Genomic DNA, 15,765 nt, shown 5'->3' on the forward strand with positions numbered 1-15,765 from the left:
AGGTCAGAATAAGAACTGCTTTGCTTCGTATTTCTTTAATACGTATCTCAGAATAATAACAGCCAATCTTTGATAATCCCAGATAAACATTGACGTTTGTGATAATGAATGACATGTGTGACTTGATGTGATGTCATGTTTATGTCAGTTGAGTTGAAGTAAGAAATTGTTCATTGTTGAAATTTATTCACGGCAAATCGTGCCGTGTTTGTGCTCTAATCAAGGCTTAATCATTGTAAGTGTTTACAATTATTAAAAGGTTTGATAGATTGACCATGAATTAAACCAGTTTTAGCCAGCCGGTGAAGAAGGGATGGTAAAAATCGTGACTTACGCGAAGGTTTAGTGATGACTCTGTAATTTATCATGTTTGCGTAGTATTAATAAATAAAATAATACGTGGACATCAGGATGTCGGCTCACACTGCGCAGGAAGAGGCTGAGGCCGATAGGATTGCATTCCTGAAGAGAATATTCAGCATGGCGTTCTATGCGCTGGCGTCGTTCATGATAACCGTAGTGAACAAGACCGTGCTGACCACGTACGCGTTTCCCTCATACCAAGTGCTCGGCCTCGGCCAGATGATCGCAACCATATCCGTGCTGTGGGTGGGGCGCCGCCTCCACGTCGTACAGTTCCCAAAGTTGGACTCTGGAGTGTTCCACCGCATTTGGCCGCTGCCTGTGATCTACCTCGGCAACATGGCCACGGGACTCGGCGGCACCAAGGAGCTCAGCCTGCCCATGTTCACCGCGCTGCGCCGCTTCAGCATACTCATGACAATGGCAGCTGAGAGAGTGGTACTCGGGGTTAAAGCACCGAAAATGGTCCAAGTGAGTGTCTTTGCAATGGTTGGAGGAGCCTTGATTGCAGCAGCCGACGATATGAGATTCTCAATGCAAGGATACACATTGGTCTTGCTGAATGACTTGTTCACTGCTTCAAATGGAGTTTACATGAAGAAGAAGCTAGATTCCAAAGAGTTGGGGAAGTATGGACTGATGTTCTACAATGCATTGTTCATGATAGTGCCAGCTCTGCTGATTGCGTGGGCCACCGGAGACCTGCAGAAGTCGGCGGAGTACGAGCACTGGGGGGACACGCTGTTCCTGCTGCAGTTCCTCATGTCCTGCGTCATGGGGTTCATCCTGTCCTACAGCGTCATGCTCTGCACGCAGCACAATAGTGCTCTCACTACTACTATAATAGGGTGCCTTAAAAACATTTTTGTAACATATCTAGGAATGGTTATAGGAGGTGATTACATATTTTCGTGGCTCAACTTTGTGGGTCTGAATATTAGTGTTCTGGCCAGCCTGCTGTATACATATGTGGAGTTGAAGAGGAAGCAAGCTCCCAAGTACCTGTCTGTAACTGAGGCTAATGCACGGGTAGACACCGTATAGCAGTATGTTAAACACAAGACTGCCCAGTGGTCAGCATACTACAGTGTGTAGTATTAAACTGTTGGTTTTAACCAAAGAAGATTCTAAAGCAATCTATGGACATTCCTCACACAGTGAAAAGTAGAGGCAAATGAATGTGAATGTGAAAGATTTAAGTTACTTAGTTGTATGTAAAATCAGAGATTTTATTTAAAACTCATCTTATAGTGCCTAAGGTTTATTAATAACATATTTATAGTTATGTTGCCGATTTTAGAGAATAAATGAAAATGTATAGATTGTGTAATTCAAAAGTGAAGTAAGGACATGATAACACCATTTACTATGTAAGTTAAGTCATGTTAGAAAGATTCCAGTGTACATATTTAACTAAGATACTAAATGATAACTAGTACAAATTAGGATGCAATTATTTTTTACTTTTTTGATGTCATTTGAATTTATTGGACATATTATACCATTCATTGTTATATTGCGATTTGGATAATTTTAATAATTGTATTTTATACAAAATATATACAATACAGTATACATACATGTATAGGTATACTCCTAGTTGCTTAGTCATAACCATATTATGTGTTTAGAACCAGTAGCAAGTGATGGTTTGGATATTTCCTTGCAAACTAGTCATTTTGACTTAGCTCAAATGGTTAATAAGCAACCAAGCAATGTGATGACTGAAAGGATTTGATTAAAAATATAATAATAAAATTATAAGTGAAAAGAAATATCCGTCAGTATATTTTGAAAACATTAAATCCACTTACAAATTTTACGAATTAACTGAATTAAAAAATAACATCTGAGTACTGTATTTACTTCTTAGTATTCTACTTATTAGTATTGATATCTATTTTCATCTTTACTTACTTCAATTCAATTTGTTTTTTAATTTGAAAAAAACGAAATGTCTTACTGCCAGTTTCAATTTGCACATTCAACGATTATGTATCCGCCGATACTCCATACTGATTAAGAGAAGAGCCCGACCAAACTATCGGCCGACTAAAAGTCTGCAGTCTGCGGGGGGTCTTAAGTTACAACCTGTCAAAATCGTATGAAAATAACATAGACCTAATAATTACCAGTCATCGGTAGATAGTCATTGAAACTGGCAGCTAATGCCACTATTAGTTCTAGTGGCGCCGAAAGGCGGTCAGGGGGTCTACATATTGATGCAAAATATTTTTTGGGTGTCCTTAGAATTTTTATTGGTCACGTGACTTTTTTTACTAGTTTTTTTTTCGCGATATTACATTTTTCTACTTTTTCAACACCCAGTGTAAATGAAGTCTGCATTGAGTAGTTAAAATATTGTATTTATTTCCATTTATAAATTCTAATCTAATGATAATGTAATAGTAATGTAGTTTACCAAATAATCAAACACTAATCCAACTTGGCCGGATTAATTGATCAAACTATCTTAATCATTGTCTGTAGATAACTTCAAAGATATAGGTACTATTATACTTAGTAGGTATTTATTTTTGTCTGTAGGTAAATTATGTATGTAATATAAATGGATTATAAATTATTACTTAACGACAAGGTACCCAACTATTAAATGTTATCTAAAACGGAAATTTAGCTTGCGTAAGTTCAAAATTTATGTTTTTTTAATCATCAAAACTACGTATTGAGCTGCTAATAGTCCATACATTATTTCGTAAATTTCGTATTCATCAAGGCACCTTATTATTTGCTCTTGTTTAATGAGCGAGCCTCGTTATTACCAAAACTAGATGATTGAATTTAGGAATAAACTCGTGAAGTACACCATCATTTCCTAACTAAATCTGACTTTGCACAGACATAATGGATCATTAGGATAACGAATGTAAATTAATATTCGGCAGCAGTTTTGCAATAATAAAATTGTTATTTATAATAATGTAGTTGTAGATGATGAAATGAGCTAGCCAGATGCTGCATTAGGTAAAATTTATTTTAATTCACAATTCTCAGTCATCCGTCGGACCCACACACCTCACCTCACAGTTTGGCAGAAATATCTCAATAATTACTGTGTAATATTATTATTAGGTCATGTAGAGGGAGAGATGTAATACATTCCCAGAATTATACTGGGCCACCGATACCGCGCCGTCGCTATAGCGGTCGTGAGCCCTTCCCGCGTAAAGGTTTTAACCCTTTATAGGCAGAAAGAATTAATAAAATAATTGTATTTTTACCTTAACTCAATTATGGTACAATAATATTCAATTATTCAAAATATGGTGGCAATATTTCAGCCACTTCCTCTAAAATGGATTAGAACACGCACGGCATGATGTGAGTTGCATCATTGTTTGTGGAGCTCCACTCAAACAACTTACGTTTTGAGCATCCAAAAATACCTGCAGACGAACTAAGAACATCCCTTTTTCGAAGTCGGTAAAAAGTGGCCTTTCCGGTTGGTAACTAAAATTCAGAAGTCCCAGTCGATCGATTGTATACCTAACATAAAAAAATAATACTTAGGATTAGGTACAGCCTGGGTCACAGAAACGTGACCTCTCTGTGGCCAAATAAATTGGTCCATAAGTGCCTCAAAAATTTACAAAAGATAAAGAAATAAAATGGCAATATTATAAATAATAATCTTTAACTATAATATTTTTCCGTGAGATCTCGGCTACATACATAGTTCCTTTAGTATCTAAGAATTTATTTCAAAAGGCTATTATATTTTTCAAATGGAAGGCAGCCTCTTACGGCACAGCATTATTAATCATAAATAGTGCATGGGTGCAATAAATTTTATTAGTTGAATAAATAATAAAATTATAAAAAAGCACTTGGCGTAATATGTAGGTACACTTAGGCCCAGCACACATGGTGAAACGAAACTGCAACTACTATTTAATTTTGAGTTTATACCGTAGATACCTTTGAGAGACAACCCAAGTCGCAACTAGTTTGAAACCGGTTTCAACTCAAAATTAACTAGTAAGTAGTTGCAGTTTCGTTTCACCATGTGTGCTGGGTCTTAGTTGGCACGGTTGCGTAGTTGCAACTTTTATTGATGAGACCATGCCAGTAGCATTTATTTTTGAGAGTCTCGCTCATTCCATATGGGTTGTCACGTTGTCCAAGTGGGACATAGACGTAGGTACAATACAAGTAAGTAGGTACAGTTTCGGGGAAAGAAAGCTGACCCCTCTCAGATAAGTAGTATTGTCACTCTGGAAGGGATCAGATTTTAAATGCCCCAGATTATATTCGCCGTACTATTTTTCGCTCTCGTGTAACATTTGGTCTAAAAATTGTAGTTTTCTAAGTACCTATAGAATGAATACCTATTACCTACCTAACCTTTGTCGACTTATCATCGTGATCCATATAGGTACCTACTAACTATGTGTGAAATATATTATACTTATGGTTCTGTTCATTTAACCCAATACACTCGCGAGCAATAAAAAAGTTCCACTATTGAAATTTTTTATTTGCTTGCGAGCTTGTAACTTAGTAGTTAACTATGTAAAACTTCTAAAACTGAACTGAGTACTGAAAACTTTACTTTATAACAGGACTTTATAGCAGTTTTGTTTTCCGAAATTTGGTCCTGTATTCTATGTAACTAACTACCTATCTACCTACCTTCAGCCAAAGAAGTAAATATCTCCTTCAGTGCAGCACTGCGACAATAAATCCCTAATCAGCAATAAAAATACACTTATCATCTGCATTGTGTATTTTATTTTATGTGTGAGTCTTAGGAAAAACTATTTGTGTTTGGGAGGAGATATTTAATATTTACTTAGGTATATCTGACTCATTTTATTGACTTTTCTTATTTGAGCAAGTCAATTTAAGCACAATAAAATTTACGCCTGTGATTGGCTGAATTTGTCGCTGACCAAGATTAAAGCTAAGCCCTTCTTCCATCCAGTATCTCGGATACATTTTATAATGGAGACTCTGACACTATGGTATTCTACGCTTAAATGTTTGTGAGATAATTCGCGACGACTAGTCTCCGAGACTAGAGTCGCGCTAGCGTACCTACCTATCGTAATGGGAGAAGGGCCTAATGCTTAGATTTTCTTATGATTTACTCAAGTGAATAATTGTGTCTGTTACTCACCTAAGAAATTGGTTTGTTTTACTTACTTACCTAGTTACCTAATTATTTTAAGTAAGTAGGTACCTACGCATTTTAACGTTGTGCCATTATTTTACGATAGCTATAACCGTAAGCATACCTACGTACTATAAAGTCATGAAAACAGTAAGTACGATTTAGCAAAATCTTGATTAGAAAAAAAACGCTTAAAATAATAAGTTAGGATGCATTTACGTTTTCATGACTTTATGATACTAACTATACTAGATGGACTGTATTAGGCAACGTTATTTATTACATAATATCTTCAAATGATCACTATAAGGTACGTAGTAACAAATATTTAACCTGTGCCACTTCTTATAGTGGTCATATAAGTAGGTATTGTCTGTCGAATACTCGGTGGTAGGTACTTAAATAATTTGAAGTTGTGTGTTGTCAATCAACGAGGCTTCAATTTAAATATGTGGTTTTTTTTTCGAACCGGGCTAGTGCAAGACTGAATCAAACTTAACATTTTACGTACTTTCGAAGTACCTATAGCAGGATTAAGTCAACCTCGGGTGTCGTATAATGTTTGAGTTATTATTTTCGATTAAAATACCTACGCATGTCGCAACACACATCCGTCCAACTATTTGACTCCTCCCCGGCCGATTAATAATAAGGGCTATGCTCGGACTTTCTCTGAAAAATCTAAAGTACTAACCTACCTGACATAGGTTTTGAAAGGTAAACTTTATAATCTTTTAAATATTCTAAATAACGGTAGGTACCTAATTTCAATAATCACTTCATAACTAATCTAATAAATAAATCGAAACGCTTTGTCTAGGTGCCTACCAGCCTTTCAGAAATGCCTTAAAGTTTGCCAACTTGGAGAGTTGAAAACACCCATTTACGATAGTTGATTAAAAGCATCTATTTTTTTGTAAATTAATATTATATAATTAGTACATATGTATTTGTGTACGCACAGTTTATTAATAAGTTAAAAGGTTAATAATGTTCATTTATATGTGTTGTTAATGTACCTAGGTAACTAGTATTTATGTCTAATTGACCTATGCAATATTTATAGGAACATAGAATAATAGGTAGTATGTTGGACGATTTTCGCAGTTGTTTTGATGATAATTTGTGGTAGGCTATGTATGAACTTAAAAAAATATATTATTAATAAAAACTAAAGTTTTTTTTATTTAATTTGTGACTACCTAAAGTATACCTACGCATATAGGCATTGTTAGTGAAGTCTACTTAATCTCGATTTAAGAAACGTCGGTCCATATAAATTTATGGCATAAATAGATTTTTAACACTAATATGCGTTTGCTAAACGCTATTTGTAGGCAAGTGGTCCTAAAATCTGCGTATTTTTTGTCGCTGACGCAGGGTTTTGCGCCTACTGGCCCGAGGGACTAAATAATGGGTTCAAAGGGGTCCTCCTGAGGTAAACACTAGGTAGAGACGTTTAGTTAGACTACGAGATTATATTTTCTTGGACCCACACAGTGCATATTTCAGCTAATGCAACACGCAGGCTTGCTGCTCCAGTTCACTCGGGAGCTAGGCTGGCTGAGCTAAAATTCAGGGTACTTATACAGGGTGTCCCAAAAGTCAACGTCATCCCTTAAAGGGCTGATAGGTCAGCTCATAAGAGGCCAGATATTGATACTTTTATAAATTTGGTGAAAAGCGACAATCGCCATTTTTGCGTCATCTATGTTAACACGGCTGACCTATTTTTAACCGACTTCAAAAAAAGGAGGAGGTTCTCAATTCGTCGGGATCTTTTTTTTTATCTTTTTTTTTATGTATGTTCACCGATTACTCCGCCGTTTATGGACCGATTTTGAAAATTCTTTTTTTTTTGTATTGCATTGAGCTCCCAGGTGGTCCCAATTTTTTTTTAGAATTTTAGTTTACCCCCAAGGGTGGGTAAAGGGGTAAAAACAGGGTATGAATTTCCATTTTGGGCACATATTAAGCGATTCTAATGAAATTAAGAACGTAAATATAGTTCTTATAACAAAAAAATATGATGGTGACCTTGAGCTGATCTGATGATGGAAACGGAAGGCAGTCAAGGGAACTCCTCAACGGTATATAGCAACTACCTCGTGTTTAGGCTTGAATGATTCGTAGGACTTTTTGGAATCATTTGCATCTTACTTTTGATTAAAAATTATTACAAATAAACTAAAAACTATAAAATAAAATAATAATTAAAAAAAATAAAAAACCGACTTCAAAAAACCACTAAAATGTAAGAAATAATTTAAGGTTTACACAAATTATATGTAGGTATATTTGTACTGTCACATATAATTTGTGTAAACCTTAAATTATTTCTTACATTTTAGTGGTTTTTTGAAGTCGGTTTTTAAATTTTTTAATTATTATACTTTTACTCATTCCAACATGACTTACTTACCCTTAATAAATTCATTCAGATAAATTTCCTTCAAACAATTTTACATCGAGGTCGTTTTGTATTAAAATAGCAATAACTTTTTGTTAATTGAAACAATAGCAACGTTTCATACCATTTTGGAAACTGCATTAAATGAGCAATCTTTTCAAATAAGGTGCCAGGTTTGCGTGGTATATTTTTTTTACAGTATGTAGAGTCAAAGTCGTTTATAAAAAAATACGATTACCTTTTATGACTTTGAAAACCGTGTTTTTTTTAAACATACGGCATTACTCGATATTTTTTTGGCTGCAATCAATAGCAGGGCTATACCGGGTGATGCAACACCAAACAAATTCTAACAATATGCATTTTTGTACCGGCGGCACGCAAAAAACTGATCCAAGGTGTCGATTTTCAGCAAATTTATAAAAGTGTCAATATCTCGAAAATTATCGAGTTTTTACTAAGGTCATATTGTCATATTCTGGCCTCTCATGAGCTGACCTATCAGCCCTTTAAGGGATGACGTTGACTTTTGGGATACCCTGTATATTCAAAGGATCGACAGAGCCACATACAGGAACTTCGCTCCCTGTCAGAATAGAATAGAGGCATACACTGCGCATGGAAAGGAAACACAATTTGCTCACCTTCATTACATAAGGTACTTAAATATGATTAACTATATGCTCGGTTTAGGAAAAGGTTGACGAGCTATTTTCACTAAATTCTCTCCAGAGCTTTTCTTTCTTAAAATATTACGTACATACTTATCTACACTGAACTGTGTAGGAATGTAATTATGTAGGTACCTACTATGAACACTATGTAAATACTTACCTATCTTTATTATGTAGGTAGGCACCCTACACAGTAGATTGTTATTACATAGACTGATTGGGGTGCACGAAATGAGACTCACCGTATTCAATGCAAAGTAAGTACCTATGTAAGTATATATAATAATTATATGGGCACACAGCGATTCACACCTGGCTGAGAGCCCCCATTGGCCACAGTCGCCGGCTTCTTTCCTGATTTAGGCGACGTTTTCTTCATTTAATAGCGAAATCAAGGATGCATTGATGCATTCTCAAAAAGCACATAAAGCCGCTACCAGAGCTTTGCTGCACCTAGCCACCAGCGGCTGGCACTGATAGAGGCGTGTAGTGGACTAGCGCAACCACAGCACCGGTGGCCAATTTGCTGAGGCTATGATAATCAGAGCTGGCATTCACCACGGTGTTCTCACACAATCCCAGACGCGCTGAAGTGTTCAGGTTCAGGAGATATGCTTGAATAACGGCCTGTTTCGAGTCTGCCTACTGCCTTAAGAACCAAATATAGAACCCGAGAGGTTTTTATTTAATTTTAGTTTATGGGCTCCAATCCTGACAAACCTATAGGTAGGTACCTACCTATTCCCGGTCCCGTATATACGCAGGTTTAAAAGTGATTGTCTCGACAGACGCTGCCTCGAAAAAATATAAAACTGCCTCATAGATTCGACTGTGAATGAAAAAAAAATTTTCATTGCCTCTTAGATAGGAGGCCCTGCGTACCTACATAGGTACTCGATTTCCTGTCGATGTATTGGTCATAGATTCATTATCATCAACACACTGGCCTTCCCTTATCAAGGATAATCACAACGCTGTCCTCGGCGTTTCTCACTACGGGCTATCTGTCTAACGCTTGCTGAGTTGCACAAAGGAACTTTAAGCGAATGTCGGCATTAAATCTACAGTTGCCTTGCTTTGACACTATACGGACAGAAAAAGACAGATATAGATTTAATGCCGACATAAGCATATATGTAGTTCATTTCTACAACTCGGCATAAGATGGATTTTAATAGGATGTCTGACAAAAAAATAACCATTATATTAATATCAATAGTTTATTACATAAATTATAGCCAAGCTTACACTTTCATCGATTTATCTAAACAGTTCAAATATTTAAAACTGCGTCCACTGCAGGAGCGACGAGCAATACTTATATCATAAAAAATGCCATTCGCTCCTGCTACCAATTCTATATAAAACCTATGAATAAAATAAATCTAACATCACTCTATGTATTACATTAATTGGTGTTACTACGGTTCTATTTCACTGTTATTATTATTATTATCATCAATCAAAACGTTGATTTAAAAGTATAATATACGTCTAGTATGTCATGCATGATTATGGCATCCCGCCGTAAAAAAATCTATAGGTATCCGTAATTTTCATGGAGGTATCACATGTGCAAACTCTCAAGTCAAATAGTACTACGGGTACTTACTTAACTTACTAAATATTTTCCAACTACAGCTGCCTTTAGAAAGATAAAACATGTGGTGTGTTACAATGTGTTTCTATAACGTTATATTACTTTCAAAATTGACTATTGATTGGTGTTTCTGGTGATTCTAAACTGATAAAGACTATTTCGAAGGGCACTTAAGTACATATCAATGATTTAGTTAAATATGCAATGCTGTCTTTTTATAAAATTGATAAGTATATTATATTATTATACATCTATGTAAGTTTACGCCGCTTAACTTGTGAAAGTTAAATCTATACTATTTATTGGTTTGACACACTTATGTAACATTACAGGCATTGAAATATCAAGCAGAACAAATAGTTAAAAAAAAGTTGTTATGTGAACAGAGAGAACAATGGAATATCATCTATTGTAGCTAAATAAAGTAAAAATATGAAATTAAAGACGTAAAGAGTTAGAGAGACAAAAATACTTAAGTAAATCTGAAACAAAGCGTGTGAATAATTGAATAGTAACAGTGGTGATGTGAAATCCTTACTTCGTTACTGCTCGACATAATAATGCGCACGTCAATATGTATAAAAAATCGTAGTTTTACAAAATATTTTCAGTCAATAAGCCATGATCGACTGTGTGTCATTTCGACTCGGGTATATTACTGAATGTTTATGTTAATTTATTGTTGGTATGCTTCGTTATCGTTACGAATAGACGTCACATTTAGTATCAACACGAGGGTGTGCATAAAAAGCAGTAAGTAGTGTATTTTTTCGTATTTACGTAGGTACACCTACAACTTTTCACATAATACATGAGACCTCAGTACACGGTTCATGGGTTATAAGTACATAAATTAATATTCGACTGAGGACCCTCATCGATGACACACAGTCGCTCGCGACAGACAAGAGGCGTGTAATTATTGCTTTTGGCTTACATATTATTATCAGAATTACAATATATATAATCTTATAACATTAGTACATTCAGGAAGAACAAATATAATTTCTATACGGGAGTACAAAAGACAAATTTACAATTTCTCCACGATTATCCAATATTAAAAAACTTTTTCAAAATTTATGCTAGCTATTTGAAAATGAAATACAGATATCCTTATCTTAAGTCTAAATAAATATTTATATGTTATTTTATTTGTGAATTATGGTATTGGTGTTATTGGAAGTGGTACTTGAATCTCACTATTATAGTCGTGAAAATAAATACTCAAAACGAAATGTTAATACCTATGCACAAATATATGATGATGATTTTATAAAATCTGTATTTTGATTATCCTACGTTTTAACGATATCACTAAACACACATAATTGTGACCAAGAATGTTGCACAAAATGATGAATTATAATAATAATATAGATGCATTATGATTCGAGGCGGCTTATTCAATCTACAAGCTTTGTAGAAACATTCACTAACATTTAAATAAAGGATGGAATCATTTACAACTCTCAACTAAAATTCGCTACGTCAAAACGTTTTATTAATTAAATAATTAAGATATATACATATTAAGAAACAATGAGAACACTATGGAAAACGTGTAACTAAATAATAGGACTAAGGAGGCAAATTCTCAATTTAATAAAAAATAATAAGTACTTTGATTTAATTATTTTATTGCTGATGGAAATTTAATCCGAAAGGTTGGAAGTCGTCATTTGTTTAAATGCAAAAATATCTTACATATTCTTAGAACAGGAAGTAACTTGTACATTATTAATATGGGTGGCATAGTCCTCTCCCAAGAATCGCCACAGCCACCCACAATGGAGAAGGTATTCGATCACAATCGTAAATTTCTAGCCTTTAAGTATTAGTGATACACTTTTCCACATTGACATTGTCTCTTTTGCAAAACTGGTTATAGATAAGCAATAAAAGCATGTTTGCATTTTAGTGTTTGACTAAAATTATCATACTGATATTTAAAAGTAACAAGATTAGACCGAACTATTAACCGAAATACGCAACACATACAATAATATTACATGGATAGATAGAGTTAGGGCCTATGTTTCACAATGTCTGGATAATAAATCTGTAAGATAAAAAGTCATGCTGTTACTGTCTAAAACATAATTACAGAGAGTGACAGCATGTCTTTTATCAGATAGGTAGCCATTATCTAGACATTGTGAAACCGGCTCTTAGTAAGATCTTCAATAAATAATTAGCTTTGCAAGCTTTTTGAGGTAATTTCAACTGGGGAGGTACTTAACCAACAAAAGAAAATTAAGTTCAATAGCAAAAACGTGTCATTTCAATGCTTCAATATTACGTACTTGCAGGTACATTAATTTAGAAATGCTCTTGCATTTGTAGTAAAACTTAGGACTGAAAAAATATTTCAAAATACTCTCGCGAGCAATGATATAGCATCATTTTGGAGCGGTGGTAGCTCAGTTGGGTAAGCGCCCGCTTCTCACGCCAGAGATGCGGGTTCGTATCCCGGCGCTGGCATGTACGAATGCGTTCTTTTACTTAAGTACAATGTATACCATCGCTTTTACGGTGAAGGAAAACATCGTGAGTGATCTAGATATGTGAACCTACCAACCAGCAGTGGACCAGCGTGGTGGGAAATGGGACAAGCTTAGGAAGGCACTTTAGAACTTTGGGATATGCACAAAGGTTCCACTGAAGAGAGCAAGGTGCAAGTACGTACACAACCACAGATAATATAATAGAATAGCATCAAATTACTTCTAAACTGAAAAAGTGGTACCCACAAAATGTCGACACAAAATCGGCGTCATTAAGATAGACTAGGAGTAATTTGGTGCTATGTCCCTGGATATATATAGCAGAAGATAATATGACAAGACGAGAACAGAACATAATCAACAGCTAAAAATTAAAAAAAGACGTAAGTAGTTTGTAAAATAAACGTACACAACTACACCTTGTACCTACTAAGGCAGTGTATTGCGTGGTAGGCAGATGTGCATTGCTAATTAACACTTTTCACCAATGATATTTTAGGGAACCTGGGACCTCAAACTCTCTAATGAGTGTAGAACTAATCACAGCATCATTCGGGTGTCTTTATAGTTAGTAGATATATAACAAATAAAAATTTCGCAGAGCAAATACGCAACAAAGCACGCAAAGTAGAGCATTGAAATGACACGTGTGTCAATATGAAAATAATATTTGCAATTTTTTTAATATTATATCAGAAGACAGAGTAGGTAACTAAAAAAGAATTATGTAATGTAAAAATCGTACTATATATTGAAATAGTCATAAAAATATATTTATCGGTATATAATGCGCAGGCGTTAGTCAGATAGAATAATATTCAAGAAAAAAAGTTAAAATAGTACTATCTGCGTGTATAAAAGTAGATAATGCGTATATTATATGTATGTGCCAGTAAGTATTACACGCCGGAAGTGGTTCAGAAAAAATGTAAATACAAAATGATAAGGTCTAATCTTGTATACGACTTTACAGTCCAATAACCAAAGTGACTGAAAAATATGTGTATTAAGAGCTAGATTTATTAAAGTACAAGTACACCCTAGCCCGAGTTGCTTGTTCTATGTTCTCTAAAAACAAAACAGTTCAATAATTGGTTATTGGATTATGTTTTGTGACAGAAAAATTGAGTCAAATAAAAGCAAAAACATCTAAAGTTGTCCCTGTGTTACTTATACTTGAAAATGGCGTTGGTTGCAGACAAATATTTATGAAAACGAGTTTAAACTAAGAAAGACATAGAATTAAAAACAGCCATTCAAAAAATACGTATATTGCGGCCTTTGCTTTTACATGACTCAATTTTTGTGTAGCGCACAGAATCGTTGTCTATGAAATGATGATAAGATATTATAAAACTCAATCTTAAGAGACAATAAACTAAGTAAACATTCAGTTCGCATTGCATAACAGAAATATAAAACATGTCACTTTTTAAAACTCCGTTCATGCAGATTGGAATAAACTGTACTATCCAGTATTTAACGGGACATTTTATTTGTTCCTTTCTCGTGACATCAAAGCTTTGATGCGATTGCAAGTGATCGACAAATAAAATGTCATTCAATATTTGTCAGTGTTTACATAACTGCATGTGGAATTAAAAAGTACATTTGCACCAGAAGCTGAAAATACTATTAAGCAAAGCTCTTAATTCTATGTTGGCAGTATTCGTACAGTTATCACTAAGTACCTAAATAAAATGTCACAAAAATTATAAAAAAGTATCCAAATTAAAGCAGAGATTTACGCAAAAAATGTTTCACTGTCAATCTTTTATATACAAGCAGTTTTTTGTGTACATTATGAATACAAAACTTAAATTAAATATGTCTGTATTTGAGCATTACAAGTAGTTAAGTACATTCTAGGTTTTGAATCACATTATTCGTTATGGTTTAAAAAATATACCGTTTAATAAAATCAGATTATAGCTACAGATTCGATTGTATGTTTATGTACTGGCAAGAATTTAACAATTTTTGATACTGTGATCAAATGTACGCCGGAGAAGAAAAGAAACTTTGCAAGTTATTCAAATATTTCTCGGATCCGTTGGGTTAGAAAACTGTACTAAAAATGTAAAAATGTGTGTGTGTTCAATTAATGTTTTATTTAATCAAATAGATAACAAAATCTGTACCAAATTCTGCAACTTGTGATCACTAACGCCATCTAGGTGTTCAAATAAAAAGCGTCGCGAATTAATAGATTGGAATCATTATTTTCCGGAAAACGGCGCGGCGCCAGAAAAAATTGGAGATCAAAATGTTTTCATATTTTTACTGGCACTTTTGTTGGACATTGTATAAGAAAACTTCGATCGCGCTCTACACCTTTAATAAAATTAATTGTTTAGGTATGTCTTAAAATAAAATCGTTTTCTTAAGAGTAAGAATTAATGAATATTACTAATTCAAAATATTGAAATTATACCAATTGACTATCTATAACTAAGGATTTAATCAGTTTAGATTTTTGTTCGCATGCACCATTACGATGGCTAGCTACACCAGTTTATTATTTATATTATGGATTGTATTAATTACTGCATTTAATGTTAACTAATTATTTTTTATAAAATCAGAAATACTTTAGCTTAAATCAATTTAGAATAATATTAATTAAACTCTTCTACAATAAATATAATAAGTACAAAATAATTACTGTATAAAAATATACACACAGTATAAAAAAATCACAACAATGTAATATGAACATCAGTCATTTTCAGCTTATCTGTAACCACTGGTTAGTATAAAACTAAGATCAGTTCTTATCTTCCGAATGCTACAGATGCTAGTATACATTTTGTTCATAATATGCCTTGATCTGCTCAGAACTGTATTAAAATAAATTGACTTGAGTATCAGTTTAAATAAGTTATGGCTTTGTTCGTTGTATGGATGCGAAGACGGAAAACAGAGCTACAGCTAACATCGACAATAAATTAGGCCAGTAATCACATCAAGATAGCGGCCTCAATTATTCGTTGAATACTAAAATAACTTAAAGCCAAGGAAAGAAATTCAAAGTTTAAACAATGGCTAAACGATTTTATACCTATTAATATGTTTTT

At 34.1% G+C, this 15,765-nt stretch overlaps 1 protein-coding gene across 1 annotated transcript; it reads left to right on the top strand.

Annotated features, from left to right (window-relative positions):
- The first annotated feature begins 141 nt into the window (after positions 1 to 141).
- On the top strand, positions 142 to 2,134 carry LOC105385335 (UDP-sugar transporter UST74c). Its single transcript, XM_011555696.3, has one exon. It carries the CDS (start codon positions 412 to 414, stop codon positions 1,405 to 1,407), a length of 996 nt encoding a protein of 331 aa, XP_011553998.1. The 5' UTR covers positions 142 to 411; the 3' UTR covers positions 1,408 to 2,134.
- The last annotated feature ends 13,631 nt before the right edge of the window (positions 2,135 to 15,765 follow it).

Source organism: Plutella xylostella, chromosome Z, assembly GCF_932276165.1.
Source record: "Plutella xylostella chromosome Z, ilPluXylo3.1, whole genome shotgun sequence".
NCBI lineage: Eukaryota > Metazoa > Arthropoda > Insecta > Lepidoptera > Plutellidae > Plutella > Plutella xylostella.

Excerpts from the sequence above, each read along its gene's own strand:
- LOC105385335 (XM_011555696.3), top strand. The coding sequence starts at position 412 with ATGTCGGCTCACACTGCGCAGGAAGAGGCTGAGGCCGATAGGATTGCA.